Source organism: Herpailurus yagouaroundi, unplaced genomic scaffold (genome assembly GCF_014898765.1).
Source record: "Herpailurus yagouaroundi ecotype Mexico unplaced genomic scaffold, PumYag 217, whole genome shotgun sequence".
Taxonomy (NCBI): Eukaryota; Metazoa; Chordata; class Mammalia; order Carnivora; family Felidae; genus Herpailurus; species Herpailurus yagouaroundi.
In genome coordinates this window covers 1,081,076-1,100,778 of record NW_024412448.1, presented here as the reverse complement: position 1 = coordinate 1,100,778, position 19,703 = coordinate 1,081,076, and the positions used below count along the sequence as shown (strand labels likewise).

At 55.4% G+C, this 19,703-nt stretch overlaps 3 protein-coding genes and 1 long non-coding RNA gene across 9 annotated transcripts in view; 3 read left to right on the top strand and 1 right to left on the bottom strand.

The window, feature by feature from the left end:
* The first annotated feature begins 1,641 nt into the window (after positions 1–1,641).
* Positions 1,642–6,946, top strand: MRPL38 (mitochondrial ribosomal protein L38). Of its 2 annotated transcripts, none has more exons than XM_040456461.1 (9): positions 1,642–1,777; positions 1,884–2,063; positions 3,424–3,558; positions 3,643–3,851; positions 4,617–4,689; positions 4,822–4,867; positions 5,850–6,008; positions 6,245–6,381; positions 6,644–6,946. In XM_040456461.1, the coding sequence occupies exons 1-9, from the start codon at positions 1,711–1,713 to the stop codon at positions 6,730–6,732; spliced, it is 1,095 nt and encodes a 364-aa protein (XP_040312395.1). In that variant the 5' UTR covers positions 1,642–1,710; the 3' UTR covers positions 6,733–6,946. The 2 variants fall into 2 exon arrangements, with proteins under 2 accessions (XP_040312395.1, XP_040312394.1); XM_040456460.1 differs by having other exon boundaries at positions 6,592–6,946.
* On the bottom strand, positions 1,884–8,640 carry LOC121017938 (uncharacterized). The gene is made up of 2 exons (XR_005784949.1): positions 8,535–8,640; positions 1,884–2,152 (listed from the first exon to the last, which is right to left on the bottom strand). It is a non-coding gene; the product is annotated as an uncharacterized LOC121017938 (long non-coding RNA).
* TRIM65 (tripartite motif containing 65) lies at positions 8,460–12,769 on the top strand. 5 transcript variants are annotated; one of them, XM_040456457.1, is made up of 6 exons: positions 8,461–8,946; positions 10,203–10,298; positions 10,548–10,781; positions 10,902–11,073; positions 11,209–11,274; positions 11,809–12,769. In XM_040456457.1, the coding sequence occupies exons 1-6, from the start codon at positions 8,503–8,505 to the stop codon at positions 12,381–12,383; spliced, it is 1,587 nt and encodes a 528-aa protein (XP_040312391.1). In that variant the 5' UTR covers positions 8,461–8,502; the 3' UTR covers positions 12,384–12,769. The 5 variants fall into 5 exon arrangements, with proteins under 5 accessions (XP_040312390.1, XP_040312391.1, XP_040312392.1 ...); XM_040456456.1 differs by having other exon boundaries at positions 8,460–8,946; positions 10,605–10,781; positions 10,902–11,274; XM_040456458.1 differs by lacking the exon at positions 11,209–11,274.
* Positions 12,770–19,378: 6,609 nt separating this feature from the next.
* The window catches only part of TRIM47 (tripartite motif containing 47), a 4,904-nt gene continuing 4,579 nt past the window's right edge, over positions 19,379–19,703 (top strand). Inside the window, exon 1 of the mRNA XM_040456771.1 lies at positions 19,379–19,697. Coding sequence (XP_040312705.1) covers positions 19,430–19,697 — 268 coding nt within the window. The 5' untranslated portion in view covers positions 19,379–19,429. The remainder of the gene's footprint in view (positions 19,698–19,703) is intronic.

The window sequence follows — 19,703 nt, the reverse complement described above, 5'->3', positions numbered from 1 at the left end:
ACGATGTGCCGTGACTCCTGAGTCGGTGATTTAGAGGTGTTGGCTCTGTGGCACTGTTACTTGCTGGCTGGCGCTGGGACCTTCTGGCCTGGGTTCACACGTCAGACGGCTGTGTCGTGACCAGGAGAAGGGGATGAGGACCAGCCCGACCTCACACACGAAGGCACAGAGGCTCGAGGAGATTAAATAGTCTGCGCCAGCTGACAGAAAATAGCACCTTTTGCTTGGGCACATTCCAAAGCCCCAGGCTGTCAGCCACCTCACTCTGCTGCCTCCTTCTAGAAGAGCGCCCCACACACAGTGCTACTGTGAGGTGTGGGGATCTCCAGGCTGCTTCTGCCCCAAGGAGGGACGCGTCAGTCTGCCCCGAGGAGGTCCCGTTTGAAACCTCAGTGAAGCTTGGAATTGGGTCTTCCTCTCAACAGCCGAATACGTTGCCACCCGTGTGAACACCTGCAGAGTTGTAAGCACTGGCTCGGCCTGGGGGCAGCCGGCAGGCATTTCCTCAGTCCCCTGACAGACAGGATCACGCAGCAGGGAGACCCACGGGGACGAGCTTGGCCTTTCAAGACCAAGAGAAATGAGTTTAGAATTAGGAAACAGGTCTGTATGGCCTTGTTTATCTTCAGGGCGGTGGGTATGCGCTCAACTGTTGTAAACAGGGTGGGACTATATTTGCATTTAGAAAATGCATTGTGCCTGTGGGGTGAACTCACTGGAAGGGGCGGGTCAAAACCGCTGGCAGTGGTGCCGGCGAGACTGAGGATGGCACTACCAGGCATGACAGTGAGGGGTCGTAAAAAAGTGACCCCACGGGACCTGATGCCAGACATGGAGGGTCTTCACGTGTCAAGGAGGACCCCCAGGCTTCTGGCCTGGGCAAGTGGGTGGTGTCGTTCAGATGACACCAGTGTCCATGAAACAGCCAAGTAGAGATGTTCTACAGACGTTGGGTTATAATGATACTTTACTCGGTCCCTGTACATGCTCTGTACCACTGTCTCTGGCATTAAGGTGTGACTGGTAGCTCACTTATCCCCTAAGGTCAACGCCGCCCCCTCCCCCGCCACCCCGCAGGTCACAGTAGAGGGCTACACAGCTGTGTATCTGCTGGCCTTTTTCCCTTCACAATTATAAACAACCTCTCAAGATCATAACCCAGTTGCTTAATTCCGTTCCCTGTAGAGAGAGAAATGCTGGTGGAAAGTGACAATGAGAGAAGACACTATCTGCTTGCGGTCGATACATGTGGGAATCCGTGCTAGGCCTTTCAAGCAGTTAATTTACAAGCGACCCCATTCTTAGTGGGTTCTAGGGCACCCACATGCATGTTTCTCAAAAGTAAGAACGAATGGAGAAATCCCAGCCGCCTGATCAACGACCAGCAAGCCGCAAACCTCAGGGCCTGGAGACCCTGGGTGTCCGCATTCGCAGAGGGGCAAGCTATGGGTCTGCCGCCCCCTGGTGGCCGGCCGCGGGCAGGGGCCCGGGCCGCGCGCAGCTCCGCCCCGCCGGCCACCCGGCACTTCCGGAGTCAGGGCGCTGGGCGCCCGCCGCCACCTCCGCACCGGAGGAGGGAGCTCTTGCTTCCGGGAAGGAGGAGTCTGGGGCCCGGGTGGGGGCGTGGCTTCCAGGACGCGAGCCCAGGGGCGGGGCCTCCGCTGTGCGCTCAGGCGCTGCTCGGGCCACCTCTGCCGGGTCCCAGGGAAGATGGCGGCGCCCTGGTGGCGAGCCGCGCTGTATGGAAGTCGGAGGTGGCGGAGCTTCAGCACTTCGGGTGAGGGGTCTGAGGTGGGGGGCTCCTGGAGGTCCCCGTAAAGACCAAACTGCGGAGCTCGAGCCAGCGTCCGCCCCTGGCCTCACGTCCCGCACTCTGCCCGCAGCCGCCCTGAGTCGCCGGACCGCCCCTCTGGGGCCGATGCCCAACGAGGACATCGATGTGAGCAACCTGGAGCGGCTGGAGAAGTACCGAAGCTTCGACCGTTACCGGCGCCGGGCGGAGCAGGAGGCGCGGAACCCGCACTGGTGGCGGACGTACCGGGAGTACTTCTGCGAGGAGTCAGGTGCGCGGCGGCCGGAACCAAGATGAGGACGCAAGCGCTACTCCTTGGAGCCGGGGGAGCTTGGCTTCAAGATGTCTAGCGCTGATGGTCTGGAATACACATATATGATGGCTTTATCTTGTCATTCTCACCTGGTCCTTCTTTAGATGTTATATCATCTAAAGAAATGTCTCTTACAAAGGATATTAAGAGGCATCTGTAAAGTGGAGATGCAAGTCGTAGCAAAAATAGAGGCAGGAAGGGGTGCCTGGCTGGCTCAGTTGGTAGAGCATGCCATTCTTGATCTCAGGGTCTAGAGTTCAAGCCTCACGTTGGCCGTAGAGTTTCCATTAAAAAGCGGGGGGTGGGGGGTGGGGGGTGGGGAGGTGGAGGCAGGGACGTCTTGGTTCGGTTGGTTAAGCGTCCCAACTCTTGATTTCGGCTCAGGTGATCTCATGGTTCATGGGTTCGACCCCCAGGTCGGACTCTCCTCTGGCAGCTTGGAACCTGCTTGGGATCCTCTCTTCCCCTCTCTCTGCCCCTCCCCTGCTCACACGCTCTGTCTCTATCTCAAAATAAATAAATAAACTTAAAAGAGGCAGGAAAAGGAGCAAAAAGCAGATTTTTATGGAGCCCTTCATTTTCCCCATCTCAGAGTGGCTTGCCTGAGCTTCACTTTCCTCAGTGTAAATAAAAGTTGTGTCTGTCACAAAATTGCTGTATTAAAGGATGCAGTCCATTGGAATTTTTTAGAGAAATGCCATCTCTGACGAGGGTTCAGTGCATCTTACTTATTGTTACCGTCTAACGTAAATGGAAAAAGGTATTGGATTGAAAGTCATTTGGGCCGGTGTTTTTCAAAGCGTGTTCTGAGACCAGCAGCATAGGCACTACCTAGGTGCTTGTTAGGAAAGGAGAAATCTCCGGCCTCATATTGACCTGCTGATTCAGAATCTGAATTTTAACAAAACTTCCCAGGTGACTTGGATGGTGTGTCCATTAAAGCGTGAGAAGTGTGCTTCTTTAAGGCTTTATCTAGCTTCAGCTCATTATCCTACCAGGAACTCAGGTTCATGTCTGTGTCCAGGTGTGAACAGGCTTGAAGGTCATCCCAGCCATAATTGGGATGATCATCCACCTGCATTTCCCATGACCCAGGCAGTGTGACCTGGTTTAGGGATCAGAAAACGCAGTCTCAAGTTGAACCCACTTTGCTTAGCACCTGGACCCCGTTCGGGCCTGTGAAGCAGACTGCACAGTATTGATTGAGTTTCGTGAATTAAAGGGTAAAGCTAGGGCGAGTTGGAAGACTAGGCAGGGATAGGCAGCTTCACTGAGACTTGCTCCCACTTTCTCCAGTATATATACCTTCCCTCCCCAGATCCCAAAGACAAGGTTGACATCGGGCTCCCTCCACCCAAGGTCAGCCGGACCCAACAGCTGCTGGAGCGGAAACGGGTCCTCCGGGAGCTGCGGGCCAACCCGGAGGAGGAGCGAGCAGCCCGCCTCCGCACAGGTAAGCTCCCCCCATGAGGTTAGGGGGGCCCCTGAGTGCCCCCCCCCCCCGCCCTGCATCCTAAGCAGCATCATTCCTTACCAGCTCGCATCCCACTGGAGGCAGTGCGGGCCGAGTGGGAGAGGACCTGTGGCCCCTATCATAAGCAGCGTCTGGCTGAGTACTACGGCCTCTATCGAGACCTGTTCCATGGTGCCACCTTCGTACCCCGCGTCCCCCTGCAAGTGGCCTATGCCGTGGGGGAGGACGACTTGATGCCTGTATACCACGGCAACGAGATTACTCCAACAGAGGTACTGCTTATTTGTGCCCCTCCCCGCACCGTGTGGACAGACAGCCCACCGCAGGACCACAGACAGCTCCTTGCTGAAAGCACTTGCAGAGGCAGTTTTTTTTTTGTTTGTTTGTTTTCAACGTTTTTTGTTTATTTTTGGGACAGAGAGAGACAGAGCATGAACGGGGGAGGGGCAGAGAGAGAGGGAGACACAGAATCGGAAACAGGCTCCAGGCTCCGGGCCATCAGCCCAGAGCCTGACGCGGGGCTCGAACTCCCGGACCGCGAGATCGTGACCTGGCTGAAGTCGGACGCTTAACCGACTGCGCCACCCAGGCGCCCCGCAGAGGCAGTTTTTATGGTGGTAAAGGGCACAAGCATGCCATCTACGTAGGCTGATTTGGGGTTTTGTTCTTTTCCCCCTTTTGATCCCCTGGTAAACACCACAATAATCACCAGAGAAGGAATATAAAATGAAAGAAAAAGAGCTCTGTCTGGGCAGACTCCTGGCCCCCTGTCTTCGGAGTGCCCTCCTAGCCTCTGTCCGTTGATGTGAGGGCCGCCTTGTGGTTTGGATAGAGAGCCGGATAGGCAACTCTGCAGGGTTCCTTCTACAAGCTTCTCTGCTGACCTGCCTCTCAAGGGACTGTCAAGGGTGTTTGAATCAGAGCGGGCTCTCCCTTCCCCCAAGCTCCCTCAGACTCCTGTCCTCCAGAAAGGTCTGTTTACCGCAGCTGGTCTATCCCTGATGGGGGTGACACCCTCCCTGTTGTCTCCCCGCCAGGCTGCCCAGGCCCCAGAGGTGACCTATGAGGCAGACAAGGGTTCCATATGGACACTGCTGCTCACCAATTTGGGTAGGTGTCTGGGGCTCACCAGGCCTCCTGCCTCCCTCGCCTCCCATGGGCCAGGGCTCAGGGGGGCGGGTAGTAGGGGTGGGGCTGGGTGTTCGTGGGGCCCCTCAGTCAGTGGGCTCTGTTTGTGTACAGATGGACACCTGCTGGAGCCGGATGCTGAATACATCCACTGGCTGGTGTAAGTACCTGGGGGGGGGAATGGGTCAGAGGCATGTGAGGGAGCCCTGGATCCTGGAAAGAGCTGCCCCTGAATTTTAGTCTTGGCTCCACCGAGGATTAACTGTGGACCTTTGGATTAACCTCCCACCGCAGGTGGCAGCCCCTCGCCTCTGCTCTCTGATGCCACCAAGAGCCCTGTGATCCACTCACTGGCTGAAGACAGGTCCAGAAGAAAAAGCAGGCATTAGGCCTTAGCTGTTGCCAGCAGGCCTGTTGGTCTCCCTGAACTCATTTCCTCCTGTGTAAAACCAGGGTGATGCCACCCCATGCTTTAGCCTCCCTGAGGGGTTCTCTGACAATCAGATGTGAAAAGGACAGTGAGAGACCCCTGGCAGCTGGGGCTGCCCGAGCTGGGCTGCCTTTTGTTTTCTCAGTGGCCTTTGGCTCTGGAGCCAGGGGGGCAGAGGTCAGGCAGTTGACCCCAGCTTTGGGACTGATGGGTAATTGGGACCAGTACCTGGGAGGCTGGTTTCTACCATTTTTAGTTAACTGCAGTTACCAACGTGTACAGCAGGACTCTCCAGAGAGTTCTCTCTAGGGGAGGTATAGTAGCCATTGTGGTGCCAGAGCGGGCTCACACTGCCTGACAAACCCCAGAGCCTTCGGGGAAACACAGGGGCAGCCCAAAGATAGTGTGGCCAAAAGGCCGTGTCCAGCCCAAAAGGCCGTGGTGGCCCCACCGGCTCCCCATGGCCTATAAACAGGGCACTAGATCTCATCCTCTTGTTGACCATCTCTAGGACTCTTGTCCTCAGCCTCTGAACCTCTACTGTTTCCAAGTGAGTGGTCCGTCCGAGGGTTCACAGAACTATGCCTCCTGCTTCACTGTTGGATGAAGGTCCTGTTACGGGGTGTCCTCCCAGGGAGTGATAGCACCTCTAGGGAGCACTCCAGCTGCCGCCTTTCTTGAGTGTCAGTTAATGGATCCTTTTCCTCACCAGAACCAACATCCCAGGCAACAGGGTGGCTGAAGGACAGGAGACGTGTCCCTACCTGCCCCCCTTCCCTGCCCGAGGCTCCGGCTTCCACCGTTTTGCTTTCCTGCTCTTCAAGCAGGACAAGCTAATTGACTTCTCTGGGGACACCCGGCCCTCACCCTGGTAATCTACACGTCCAGCCCCTCTCCCGGCCCCATTCCCTCTTGCCACCCAGGCCTCAGGCCACCTTCCCAGGAATGGTCTGCCCTGCTCAGTTCTCCTGTCTCTTACACTTGAGACAGGCAGAAGGGTAGTTGTGCAGACCATAAGGGGCTTCTCAGGATTGCCTGTGGGGCTGGAGGTGGGGTGTGGGGCTCTGATGCCTCATTCCCTGCTCTTAAATGCTCCCCATCTTATAGCTATCAGCTTGCCCAAAGGACCTTCCACACTTTTGATTTCTACAAGAAACACCAGGAAGCCATGACACCAGCTGGCCTGGCCTTTTTCCAGTGCCGCTGGGATGATTCTGTCACCCACATCTTCCACCGGCTTCTGGGTAAGGCCAGAGTGGGCTAGGGGTGGGGGCTGGGGCGGGGGGGAAGAGGGGGCGGTGGCCTGAGCTCACAGACCTCTCCTGACCTGCCAGGGAGAAGTGCCTGTCAGGAGGGCCACCTTGGGTGGACTGGCTGGGCAGTCCCAGGTTAGCAGACAAGGGGAAGGGGCTCAGGCTTGCCTCAGTCCACACCCACACTCCCTCTTCCCGCAGACATGCGGGAGCCTGTGTTTGAGTTTGTGCGGCCACCCCCTTACCACCCCAAGCAGAAGCGCTTCCCCCACCGGCAGCCCCTGCGCTACCTGGACCGGTACAGGGACAGTCACGAACCCACCTACGGTATCTACTAAGTGACCAGAGTGCCACCCACGCCAGAAAGTGGACTCAGCCTCTCAGGCTCCACCAGCAGGAACAATAAAGACACAGTTCCACAGGGCCAGCTTCTGGGTCCTGCTTGAGGGAGCTCCTCTGTGGCCCTGCCAGCAGGCCCAGGGTTTGGGAGTGAAGAGAGCTCTCCGAAGATGGTAGCAGGGGTGGGACATGTGAATAAAGATGATTTTTTTTTTAAGTTTGTTTATTTATTTTGAGGGGGGAGGGGCACAGAGCCCAACGCTGGCGTCGAACTCGAACTGTAAGATCATGACCTAAGCTGAAATCAAGAGTCAGACTGTTAACCAGCGGTGCCCCAAAGATGATTTTTGCCATAGCTCGTCTGAGTCTGTGTTCGGGAGCAGCCAGTGCTCCCTCCTCCAACCCCACGATGGATTTGTCATGCTTCACGAATGGAAAGAGAACCGCCTCCCGCCTCAGGAGGTGGCCCCTCACCTCTACCTCCCGAGGGTGTCGGGCCCTGAGATCGAGTGGCCAGAGACAGGTACAGAAGGCAGGCAGTGGGGCTTGGTTGCTCCCACAGGCCTCTTGAAAGAGCTTTGCCAGCCCCAAGCACTGTCCCCTTGCCGTTGAATTCACAGTACAGGGCCAGACCCTGGCATCGGCTACTCTGGCACACCCCTGCTTGGGGCCCAGAAAGCCCCTGCAGCCTCACTGGCTGGTTACAGTATTATTTCTCCTAAGTAGCCAGTCAGGAGGACACCAGTGCACCTTTTCCGGGAAGAGGAGCTTCCCGTATTACAGAAGACCTAATGCTTGCTGCATTGCCGTGAGCGGGCATCCTGCCTCAAAACTAAGCCAGGTTGGTTAGAGAAACCAGAAGTAATCCTCCTCCAGCTCACTGGGCCAGCACACTGCCCCAGGGCAGGTGGGTTAGAGCCAGGACCCCTCTCCTGTGCTCAGCTGCAGGGGGACCTCTATAAAAAGGGAGCTCTTCTTCCAGAAGAGCTTGCATCCGCAAACAAGGAACTCCCCAGCAGGGGACCCCCACGGAGAGAGGATTCCAAGGCCAGCTGAAGGTTGCTTTGGGTTTCCACTAAAAGGGGGTATGAAAAAAACACTGGATTGGTCTGTGTTGGTGATCAGAAATTTCCACCTCGCTGTTTACTTTAAAAGAACCAAAATTTGGCGTGGCCTGGAGAAAGGAGATACCCCAATCTGGCAAATGCCTGAAACTCCGCCCAAGGAAAAGGGCAGCAGAGCACCTCCCATCAGGAGAGAGCCTGTGTGCCCAGTGCTCTTACTGCCAGGCACAACCCCGCGCAACCTCATTTAATCGCCAAAGCTGCTGGGAAGTAGCTGCTGTTCAGGTTTTCAGATGGGCCCGTAAGGGGTTCCGTGGTGACCCTCAGGCAGGAGGAGCGTCCGAGGCCCAACGGGGTTCCCAAAAGTTCTTGTCTCTGTAGGTGGGGGCCGCTCCCCAACCCCCCCCCCCCCCCCCCACACACACAGGAGCTGCTTAACGAGGGTTTGGAGCAACGGGATGGAGTTCCCAGGGTGGAACCACCGGGAGCCGGAGCCCAACTCCCACCTGGGGTGACTCGGAGCCTCGACAGAAGGGAGGAGGCCGGTGCGGCGACGGCCGAGGCGCGGCTGGTGCGGGAGGCGACGGTCGCGGCGCGTCCCGGCTCCTCCCCGCCGCACCTACGCCCTGCGCTGCCCGCCCCCTCGCCGAGGCCCCGCCCCCTCGCCGAGGCCCCACCCCTGCCAGCTCTACGAGGTGCCGCCACCGCCATGGACGCCCAGAAGCTAGAAGACAAGCTGACCTGCGCCATCTGCCTGGAGCTCTACCTGGAGCCAGTGACGCTGCCCTGCGGCCACAACTTCTGCGGGGACTGCATCCGGGACTGGTGGGGCTGCCGCGACAAGGCGTGCCCCGAGTGCCGGGAGCACTTCCCCGACGGCGCCGAGCTGCGCCGCAATGTGGCCCTCACCGGCGTGCTCGAGTTGATGCGCGCCGGGCCTGCCCCGGCTCCCGATCCCGACCCCGCTCCGGCTCTCGGCCCCGACCCCGCCCCGGCCCCCGGCTCCGGGCCGGGCGCGCGCTGTCTCCGGCACGGGCAGCCCCTGGAGCTCTTCTGTCGCACGGAGGGTCGCTGCGTGTGCAGCGCATGCACCGTGAACGAGTGTCGCCTCCACGAGCGGGCGCTGCTGGACACTGAGCGTCGGGAACGCGAGGTGACACTGGAGTGCCCTGCCCTGTCTTTAGGCGCCTAGGCTGGGGCAGGCAGCTTAAGCAGGAGGCGGCTTTGGGATGTTTGTGGTCCCGGATAGAAGGAGAAAACAGTTGCTTGAAATAGAGATTTCAGAGCTGGTGACAGGCCCAGGGTGAGGCCCCAGGACTGAGTGGCTGAAACGGAGTGAAGAAAGTGGTGAGGACGCCAAGGGTCCAAGCGCTGGAGTGTTGGAGGATAAACCCTGTGGCTGCTGAAGTCACAGAGAATAGAATGCTCCTGCTGAGGCTCTGAGCTCGGAAGTTTGCAGTGAAGGCCAGCAGATGACAACAAGGAGGGAGTGGCAGGTGGTACCACCAGGTGGCACACACATGCCTAAGGGGCCGTGTTTTGCTAGAGGGAAGTGATGCGGGGTGTGAGAAGGACAGATGCCCATCCCTGGGGGAGACTCAGGTGGAACCAGACGAGGTTCCCCCCCCCCCGCTTTCTGCATGCAGCATATGATGGAACGCTGGAGGCCAAGGGTCCTGGACAAAGACACAGGCATCGGGCTTAGGAAGATCGGATGGCTTTGGCCAAATTATCAATTTCTCTGTCCCATTTCCTCATCTTTGAAGTGGGGATCATGATGGTTCCTGCCTCATAAAGTGTGGCCAAGAGAAGGAGAAGCAAGACAGGCTCTTGAGCAAGGGCAGGGAATGGTGCTTTGTCCCGTTTCCATGAAAGCACGATGTTCTACCCTCAAGGGTACCAGAGGAGTCGCAAATAGGGGTGCCCTCTTCCCCTCATGCCCAGAGCTGGGGCTGAGGACTGGCCGGTATTTGGAGCAACCTGCCTCGTGCATGCACTACACCACCCGCTTCCCAAATAGCTTTGGTGCTTTGAGCCGAAGCCAGAAGTACCGCTCCCACCATTTATTGCCTGGGGGTAGTGCGGGGTGGGTTTACAGCCCAGAGACATTGGGTGCTCTGCCCCAGCTTGCTCAGCTTGCAAGAGGGACTGGAGGTCAGGTGTAAATCCAAAGGCCTCTGCTCTGCCTGTGTACCTCCCTGCTCCAGGTTGGGAACGGGCTTTGTCCAGATCTCCCTGGGACACTAACCCAGTTCACCCGGGGTGCTGAGACCGAGGCTGGTGCTCTGTGTGCTGGCCCACCGGTCTGCCTTGCTGGGGGTGGCCCTGGGAGGGGACGCCCCGCATCTACAGATGTTTGTTGACTAACTGGCTTCTTCTTGTCACTTGTTCCCACTGTGGGCACGACAGGCCCAGCTGAGAGCCATGCTGGAGGTCACCCAGCAGCAGGCCACCGAGGCTGAGAGCCAGCTAAAGGAACTGCAGGAGCAAAGCAGCCAGGTCCAGGTACGAGGCCCGTCTGTTCTACCTCACTACCTCCTCATGCCGTGCCCTTCAGGCGGCCACCAGTGGATCCCTGGGACACTGGGTAGCAGGTGTGAGCTACCTTGGAAATGCCTCCTGGCAGCAGGGAGGGAGGGGCTGAGCGGGGGGGGGGGGGGCACGGTTCCAGGGGCCCTGGCTCCCCACACCACCCCTCAGTCCAGGGGGCAGCCTTGGCCCCAGCCACCCTAGGCGACTCCTTTGCCCACTCAGAGCTCGGCCTGCACCCTGGCCTCCGTGGTCTCCAGCAAATTCAGCTGCCTGCTGCAGGCCCTGGAGATGCGGCGGACCTTGGCACTGACGGACATCGAGGTGGCCAAGACACAGGCACTAACACAGGCCCAGGATGAAGAACGGCGACTGCGGGGCCACCTGGAAGCCCTGGCTCACTACGACCGCAGGGTCCGGGACCTCCTGGAGCAGTTGGATGACCAGACCTTCCTCCAGGTACCGGGTCTCGGGGCGACAGGTGCACCTCGTGCACAGGTCGCTGGCTGACCCTGCACAGGTCGACCAGTGACCCTGCACCTCGTGCACAGGCTTACTGCAACTGTCCCTGGGGCTCAGGAATCACAGCTCCTGGCACCCCCAGGCCCTCTTGGGCCCCTGGCTCCTCTGCAGTGGGACGAAGAGCAGCAGCTGGCTGGCGTGGAGTCACTGAGCCGGCTGTATGGTCTCCTCCTGGATGAGGGGAGCCACCCCAGGGCACCGGCTGAGGCTGCTGATTTGGGCCCCGTGGGTAAGGCTGACCCCAGATCTCTCTCTACCCCTCCGGGCCCAGCTGGCCCTCCCACAGCAGGTGGGAGTGGGGTCGGGACCCTGCCCCCCATGAGCTCTCTCCCCGTCACTGCCCTAACACTTCTTTGCCTCCTAGAGGCCCCAGGTCCCCTGGCACCAGTCCCAAGCCCGGTTTGCCCACTGAGGAGGAAACTCTGGCAGAGTAAGGAGACCGGCACGGGTGTGTGTGCATAGGCGTGTGTGCGTTGTGCAACCGTGTGTACACCACGTGAGTACACGTGAGCATGTGTGCACGTCTGTGTGAGTACGTGGAGGGGGCACGTGCTGTGACTGCCCTGTCCAGGGGGTCTGTTCCCTGCCCTTCCTTGGGTCTGTGCCCACCACCCACACCTGTCGCAGGATGTAAACTTCCTACGTGTGGAGCCAATACAGGGACACGGAGATTTCTGGGCATGCAAACCTGGGATCAGTTATGATTCTTCCACTTGTTACCAAGTTAGGTTACTTCCGGGAGGCTCAGTTTCCTCATCTTTGAAATGAGGTGCATAGAAGTTTCCACCCAGGGCTGTGGCGAGGACAGACTCCCGCGCTGGTGCCCAGTGCCTGCTCCGCTGGCTGTGTGCCTGGCAGACGCTTGGTGTGCGTTGGGGAAGCTTCAGTTGCCATTTCTCCCTCCGGGGACAGAATGGCAGACAGACACCTCCCCGCTCACCTCCCATCCATCTGTCCCTGACAGATTATCGCAATCTGACCTTCGACCCAGACAGCGCCAATTGCCACCTCTACCTGTCTCAGCAGGGCCAGCAGGTAAAGCACCGTCACAAGCCCCGGGACCTGGCCGGGCCACGCAGCTTCCAGCTCTGGCAGGTGCAATGTGCCCAGAGCTTCCGGAACGGTCGACACTACTGGGAGGTGCGCACGTCTAATCACTCAGTGACGCTGGGCGTCGCCTATCCAGAACTTTCACGGCACAAGCAAGGGCCCCACACAGACAACATTGGGCGTGGCCCTAGCTCCTGGGGGCTCTGTGTTCAGGAGGACAGGGCCCAGGCCTGGCACAACGGGGAGGCCCGGCGCCTCCCAGGGGTGTCCGGGCGGCTCCTGGGCATGGATTTGGACCTGGCCTCTGGCCGCCTCACCTTCTACAGCCTGGAGCCCAAGGCCCAGCCCCTACATACCTTCCACGCCATTTTCACCCAGCCCCTCTACCCCGTCTTCTGGCTCCTGGAGGGTAGGACTTTGACCCTGTGCCATCGGCCTGAGGCCAAGCTCCCTCCGGGACTCCAGGAAGAGGCCGCGGGGCCCAGCTGAGGTGCCGCCTGGACCTCAGAGGCTAGTGTGGCACCCATGGGCCCCTGTTCCTGCTGGAGAGTGTGTGCGGACCGGACCTCACCACACAGGAGGCACAACAACACACTTCGCTGCAGCTCACCTCCCTTGAATGTCATGTAGACCAAAGGGACGGGGCCTGGGGTGGGGGGCAAAGCACAACCAATTCCTGGAGAAAACCTAGAGAAAAGCGATTTTTACCTCCTTCTCTCTCTTCTCGTAACATTTTGGCATATCTTAGTCTCTTTTGTATATCCTTGTGATTACATTTTGTAAACAATTGGGGTGGGGTGTTTTTTTGCCTTTTTTACTCAGCACAAGCATTTTTCACGGTATTAAAATTTTTCCCTGAATGATTACCATATAAACAGTCTTTGTAATTTTTCTATTTTATTTTATTTTTTAATGTTTGTTTGTTTGTTTATTTATTTATTAGCGTTTATTTATTTTTGAGACAGAGAGAGACAGAGCATGAACGGGGGACGGTCAGAGAGAGAGAGAGAGACACAGAATCTGAAACAGGCTCCAGGCTCTGAGGTGTCAGCACAGAGCCTGACGCGGGGCTTGAACTCATGGACCTCGAGATCATGACCTGAGCCGAAGTCGGACGCTTAACTGCCTGAGCCACCCAGGTGCCCCTAATGTTTATTTATTTTTGAGACAGAGAGCATGAACGGGGGAGGGTCAGAGAGCGAGGGAGACACAGAATCCGAAGCAGGCTCCAGTCTCCGAGCTGTCAGCACAGAGCCCAACGCGGGGCTCGAGCCTGTGATCTGCAAGATCACGACCTGAGCCGAAGTCGGACGCTCAACCGACGGAGCCACCCAGGTGCCCCTCCACTTCTTTTATTAAAGACCTATATTAGCATGGTTTCGGCTTTCTTCAGTTACCTGAAAACAGGTACTAAGGTAGGTTTTTCATACAGCAAAGTGGCAGAACCTCAAATTTGCGAAAGCCAGGGGTAGTCTGCCGCGTGCCGTTTCCGCTCGAGAACGGTTTCGTGAGAAGGCTCTGCTTTTGGGTAGCCCCGGGGACCCTGTATGGGACATTCATGTTGTTTTATTTGGGGCTGTAAAAATATTGGCCACGGTGAATATTTTTGAGCAGGAAGCTTTGGCCATATCCATGGCTACGAATGTAGACTAAATTCTCAGTGGAGTTCCTCAATGGAAAAATAACTAGCACTGGAAGATTTTCTTTTTATGCAGAAGGCCAAAATGTATCAACCTGGAGTCAGGCCGACTATTCCCTCCTCGCCCCCGCCATCTGGGCGCAGCCTCAGCCCCCGTCGTCCCAACACAGGGTGTGGGGATTAAGTGCGCTGATACGTATAGGCAACAGAACAGTGTTGGCTTCCTTTGCTTCTGGTTTTCCTACTCAGAAGATGCTTCCCCGAAGGATCCCTGGACATTTATTTGTTTGTGTTTCTGGAAGTAGGGTTGCTGGGACCTAAGGCAACTGTCATTTTATTACTTAAAACATTCTGCTTCTTGATCTGGGTGGTGGTTACAAGGATGTTTGCTTTATCACTTCTTATGCTGTGCATATGTGTTTCATATGCTCGTGTGTAAATATTTCACCATAAAAATTTTTTAAGGATAACACATGCCAAAACACATACTCCAAAAAAATACAAAATATTTCTGTATTTGTAAAAATGAGATCTCCCTCCTACCTTGTAACCTGATGCCAGCTGCTGCGAGGGTCGCACACTCCATCGTGCAGCTGCTTCCCCAGCCTGTGGCTCTCTGTTCAAGGGCAGGGCCAGGCTTCTGATTGGTACAACCTGGGCAAGGGGCTTCTAGTGAGACTCCTACGTTGGGGACTTGCCAAACATGAGGGGGGCGCTTTCGCACCGGGCAGCCTGACAGGAATGACACCAGGCGGTCACCTTGCTGTACGGCGGGGTTGACAGATGCTAAGAGACCCAGCAGAAGAGGAAGCAAGATTGGGCTGGCCAAGTGGCTGGCATCACCGGCTGCCGCCACCCCCCCCCCCGTCCCCCCTACCTTGTACAGATTGTAACCATCCTCCCCCCACCCCCACCCCCACCCCCACAACCAAAAGCCCCAGCACGTGTGTCCAATGGGCTGTGTCCACACTCTGAGAAGGTGAGAGAAAGGAAGAACGGCCCCCTTACGTTTCTGTGGGGGGAAGTGTTTGGGGTCTTTATTCTATGATACTACTTTTTATCAGGTTGTTAGTTCTTTCCATGTTGTTCCTTGGGGGTGTTCTTTACTGTGACTTAACCTTTATTTACATACAATGAGATGCCGCTGCCATTTTTGAAGACTGTGCTTCCCTAGGAGGTGTGGCGCAAGCATTTATGAATCTGTTGGAAAGCTGCTTCCAATGGAGTTCCCTTGGTCCATGTGATTCTGGCGGAAGTCTGTCTCCTCTCCAGGAAAAATGCATTGGGAGAGACGGAAAAGAGCACGGACTTTGGGGTGTAACGTTTGTAAAGGGGACACGTTTGATTAGCCTGTGGGTTTTTCCAGCATATGTGCCCCACGCCTCCAGTTTCTGGGCTTCTGTGAGGCAGAATCAGGAGGATGGGCACATAAGCAGAAAGGGGCAGGGCAGGGGGACAGGAGAGATTTTCGAAAGACCAGGGCCTTCGGTGCCAGGAGAGTTGAGGGAGCCAGATTGGAGGCTGCTCATCCCCAGGCAGGAAGGGATGGGAGGGAGCAGCATGGTGACTGTAGCATGGGAGGGAGTAGCATGGTAACATGGGATTGGCAGCTAGAAGATAATGGAGCCAGGCTTTCTGAGGGCAAAGGATTTCCCATTCTAGAATTCCATACCCAGCCAAACTGTCAGTGTCAAAGCTTGAGCAAAGACCTTAGCAGGCACTTTCGCATCTATTCTCAGGAAGCCCCCAGGACGTATACTTTCCAAAAATAAAGAGGTAAATCAATGAAGGGGATAGAAGACCTGGGACCCAAGCAACAAAGAATTCAACACAAAAGAGAAGTGATAAAGAATTTAAGTCTCCAGAAACTGGAGCACAAACATGCACACAGATGTTCAAGGCCTGTGAGCATGTGCTTTAGGGATGAGGAGGCAAATGCTAAAAGTAACAGGTAAAAGTTGACACTGGTGGTCTATGGGAGCAAGAATCTGCAGCAGGTGGGACACAGAAGTCCCAGCTTTTGTGATAAGCCTCATTAAATTGCTTGTCAAATTTTCTCTATTTTGAAATAAATACAAATTAAACATTTTCAAGTACATCAGAACCATTAAGTGCTACCGTGGGACATGGCGTGGATCCCGTTTCAATTTCATAGATGCAAAGCCAGGCTAGGAATGACTAGCTAATTACTCCCATTTGTAATGACTGCTTTTGCTCATTTGTTTTTGTTTCTGTTTGACCTTTTTTTTTTTTTTCTTCCAAGCAATACTGCAGCCTGATAAACGGGTTCATATATGAGGTTTAGGATTATTTTCGGGTTGCACTTTCTGGGTTTCAATCCTGCCTGCTCCACAGGACTGGCTATGTGACCTCTGGCAAGATGTGTAACCTGTTGGAATTCCATTTCCCCTTCTTCGTGACATAGTTCCCGCAAAGGCAGAGTGAGATGCAGGTGTGAACATGCTCCTGCAGACCTCAAAAGTGCCAGTTACCTTTTCCCCTTAAGAGCCAATTCATTTCAAAAAGAATGAATACGTGGGGCAAACTTAAAGCTTCGATAATGGAAATGAATTATTCAAACACCACCATCTTGAGAAATCACATCTCTACGCCTTCCTAGGGAAGCAGATCTTCCTGAACAGGCTCGGGGGTGGGAAGCAGAACGTTAGCTGGGACTTGTCCATAAACACTCCCAGCGGCACCCCTCACTCCTCCAGAACCAGGCGGGTCTGTGGACTCGGCAAGCCCAGGCAGCCCGGCCGCCAAGCCCTGGAGCAGGGTGGCGCGGATGCCTGAGCCTCCAAACTGTTCCTGGGTCTTGGCAAACAAGCGGCAGTCATGATCAAGTAGTGATCCGTGTGGAAACCAACGTATGGAACTCATTACCCGCCTTCCTGCCAAACTGGGCACACCCAGGCCGGTTCCCTCTGCTACTCCTCTTCTGGAAGATCTCTTCCCACCCTAGTTGTTGCACGGCCGAGTCCTAGCAACCCATGAAAGCCCAGCTCAGATGCCACTTCCTCCCCACGGGCCTCCGTGAGCTCCGCCTTCCTTTGAGTCCCCCAGGATTGCACCCCTCATTTAAAATTTCATAGATCTTAGTTTTCTTCTCTCCTTCCAGGAAAGATGTAAGGAGGCTCTGCATAGCATCTTTCTAAACTAGACATTCCTAAACGGGGTCTTGGTGAGAAAATTCTCTGTATTTTCACCATTCTCTAAACTGAAATTTAGCATTTCTATTACAAATGGAGACGACACACCATAGTGGAATTAACAGTATCTGTGACTTGCCGCCAATAGAAACAGCAGATATTTTCGTAGCACATTATGTGGTGGCAGAGAACCTGAAAAATCACTTCTGTTCATCACTGTTTGAAATATATATATTAATTGTTAGGCCTCCATCGGATGTTGTCATTTATTGTGTTAAAGGAACACATATACAACTTTAACACAAATTTGGGGTTTGGGGTTTTTTTTTAGTTTATTTTTTTATTTTGAGAGAGAGACAGCATGAGCAGGGGTGGGGCAGAGAGAGAGAGAGAGAGAGAGAGAGAGAGAGAGAATCCCAAGCAGGCTCCACACTGTCAGCACTGAGTTCAACGCGGGGCTCAAACTCACAAAACTGTGAGATCATGACTTGAGGCAGAATCAAGAGTCGTTCGCTTAGCCAACTGAGCCACCCAGGCGCCCTACAAATTAACTTTCTTATTGTACGTATACTTCAGTGTAATTGATTTCCATGAACTCCTATGCATTTTTAAAAGCATCACTTTGGAGGGGCGCCTGGGTGGTTCAGTCAGTTAAGCGTCTGACACCTGCTCAGGTCATGATCTCACAGTTCGTGGGTTCGAGCCCCGCATCGGGCTCTGTGCTGAGAGCTCAGAGCCTGGAGCCTGCTTCAGATCCTGTGTCTTCCTCTCTCTCTGCTCCTCCCCCACTCACGCTGTGTCTCTCTCTCACAAAAATGAATAAACATTTAAAAAAAATTTTTTTAAGCATTAGTTTGGAAAGGGCTGCACCAGGCTTCGAGAGGGGCCCTGGCATGATGAGAAAGGTTAAGCCCCACTTCCGAATGGAATGCCACCCCTTTATTCCTTCCACTTTGGACTCTTGCCAACAGGGAGCCTGGTGGGGGAGTAGGAAGAATTGTCTCAATTATTATATATATATATATATATTTTTTTTTTTTTTTTTTGAGAGAGAGAGAGAGGGCACAAGTCGAGGGAGAGAGGCAGAGAGAGAGAGAGAGAGAGAGAATCCCAAGCAGGCACCATACTGTCAGCACAGAGCCTGGCCCAGAGCTCGATCCCACAACTGTGAGATCATGACCTGAGCCGAAATCAAGAGTCAGATGCTTAACCAACTGAGCCACAGGCACCCCTCAATTATTTTTAATGAACTTTAAATTTTAGGATAGTTGTAAGTTTACTAAAAAGTTGCAAAGGTTGAACTCAGAGTTCCCAAATACCTCACTCCCGATTTCCCCTTTTATCGACATCTTACATGACTATGGTGCATTTGTCATAATTAAGAGCCAATATTGATACATTTTATTAACTATATTCCATAATTTATTCAAATCCCTTTAAGTTTTCCCTAATGTCCTTTTTGTCTCTCAGGAGTGCATCCAGAATACACATAATATTTACTCATCACATCTCCTTAGGCTCCTCACGGCTAGGACAGTTTCTCAGACTTCTACCTCTCCCCATTTTTTGTTTGTTTTTGCCCTTTTTTGATGATCTTGAAGGTTTCGAGGAGTATTGGTTAGGTATTCTGTAGACTGTCCCTCCACTGGGATTTGTGTGATGTTTTAATCACGATCAGACTGGGTTATGGGTTTTGGGGAGAAAGACCATATCATCAAGGGTACTTACTATCACTATGACTTATCACCATTGGTGGTGACCTTGATCACCTAACGAGGTCACGCTCGCCATGCTTCACTACTGTAAAGTGACTCTTTTGGTCCCTCCGAAAAAAAGTCACTATGCCCAGCCCACACTTGAGTGGGAAGCTACACTCCATGTTGGAGTATCTACAAAAATTTAGAATTCTGAATGGGAAATCTGTCTATGCTCCCCCATTTATTTACCCAGTCATTTATTTATATCAGTATGAACTCATGGATGTTTATTTTATACTTTGGGTTATAAGCCAGTGCTACTTTAATTTGTTGCCGTTTTATTTAAAACACCATGAAGTGCACGGCTGGATGAGTCTCAAATGTCCCGACACCCCTAATCCCAGGCACACCAAATTGCCCGCGGGGGGTCCCCTGGAGGGGAACTGAATTCCCGCAGACAAGCGACTTGGAGGGTCACCTCAACTTCCCCTTTCAGGTTTAGAAAAGCCCAAGTTCCCCACAAGGGGTAAATAGAGTCGTTAAGGGGCAAATACACGCACACATCAGCAGTTCATTTTCTCTGTAGTCAGCAGCTCAGAAATTTTGCTAACAAGTGCCTCGGACAAGGTCTGGAGCGGGAAGGGGCTGGCTGGTCCGGTGGGAACGCCAGACCCCTCTGGAGCCAGGGGGCCTGGCCCTGGGGGGAGTGGAGGGGTAAAGGAGGAGTGAACTCCTTCCCCGCTTCCTTCCAGGGTGCCCCCCTCGCATTCTCTGCCCGCCGCCGCCCTCCCTTCCGACCAGGAGGGGCGATCGCCCAGGAGCCCCGCGGGGTCACACGGGGCCCGAAGACCGCCCGCGCAGTCTAGGCCAGGTCCCTGTGTCCGGGGACCCGCGGGCGGGTCTGCGGCGTTGGGGGGCGGTCCGAGCCCGGGACGGGAGGGGGCTGGACCCTTGGCCTGGGTCCCAGGGGGCGGCGCCGCAGCGCGGACCGGCCGGGTCCCTCCCAGGCGGGAGCAGAACAGGCGGTGCCCGGGCGGCCGCGGAGCTATGGACGGCAGCGGGCCCTTCAGCTGCCCCATCTGCCTGGAGCCGCTCCGGGAGCCGGTGACGCTGCCCTGCGGCCACAACTTCTGCCTCGCCTGCCTGGGCGCGCTCTGGCCGCACCGCGGCGCGGGTGGCGCCGGCGGGCCCGGAGGCGCGGCCCGCTGCCCGCTGTGCCAGGAGCCCTTCCCCGACGGCCTGCAGCTCCGCAAGAACCACACGCTGTCCGAGCTGCTGCAGCTCCGCCAGGGCTCGGGCTCCGCGCCCGGGCCCGGCTCCG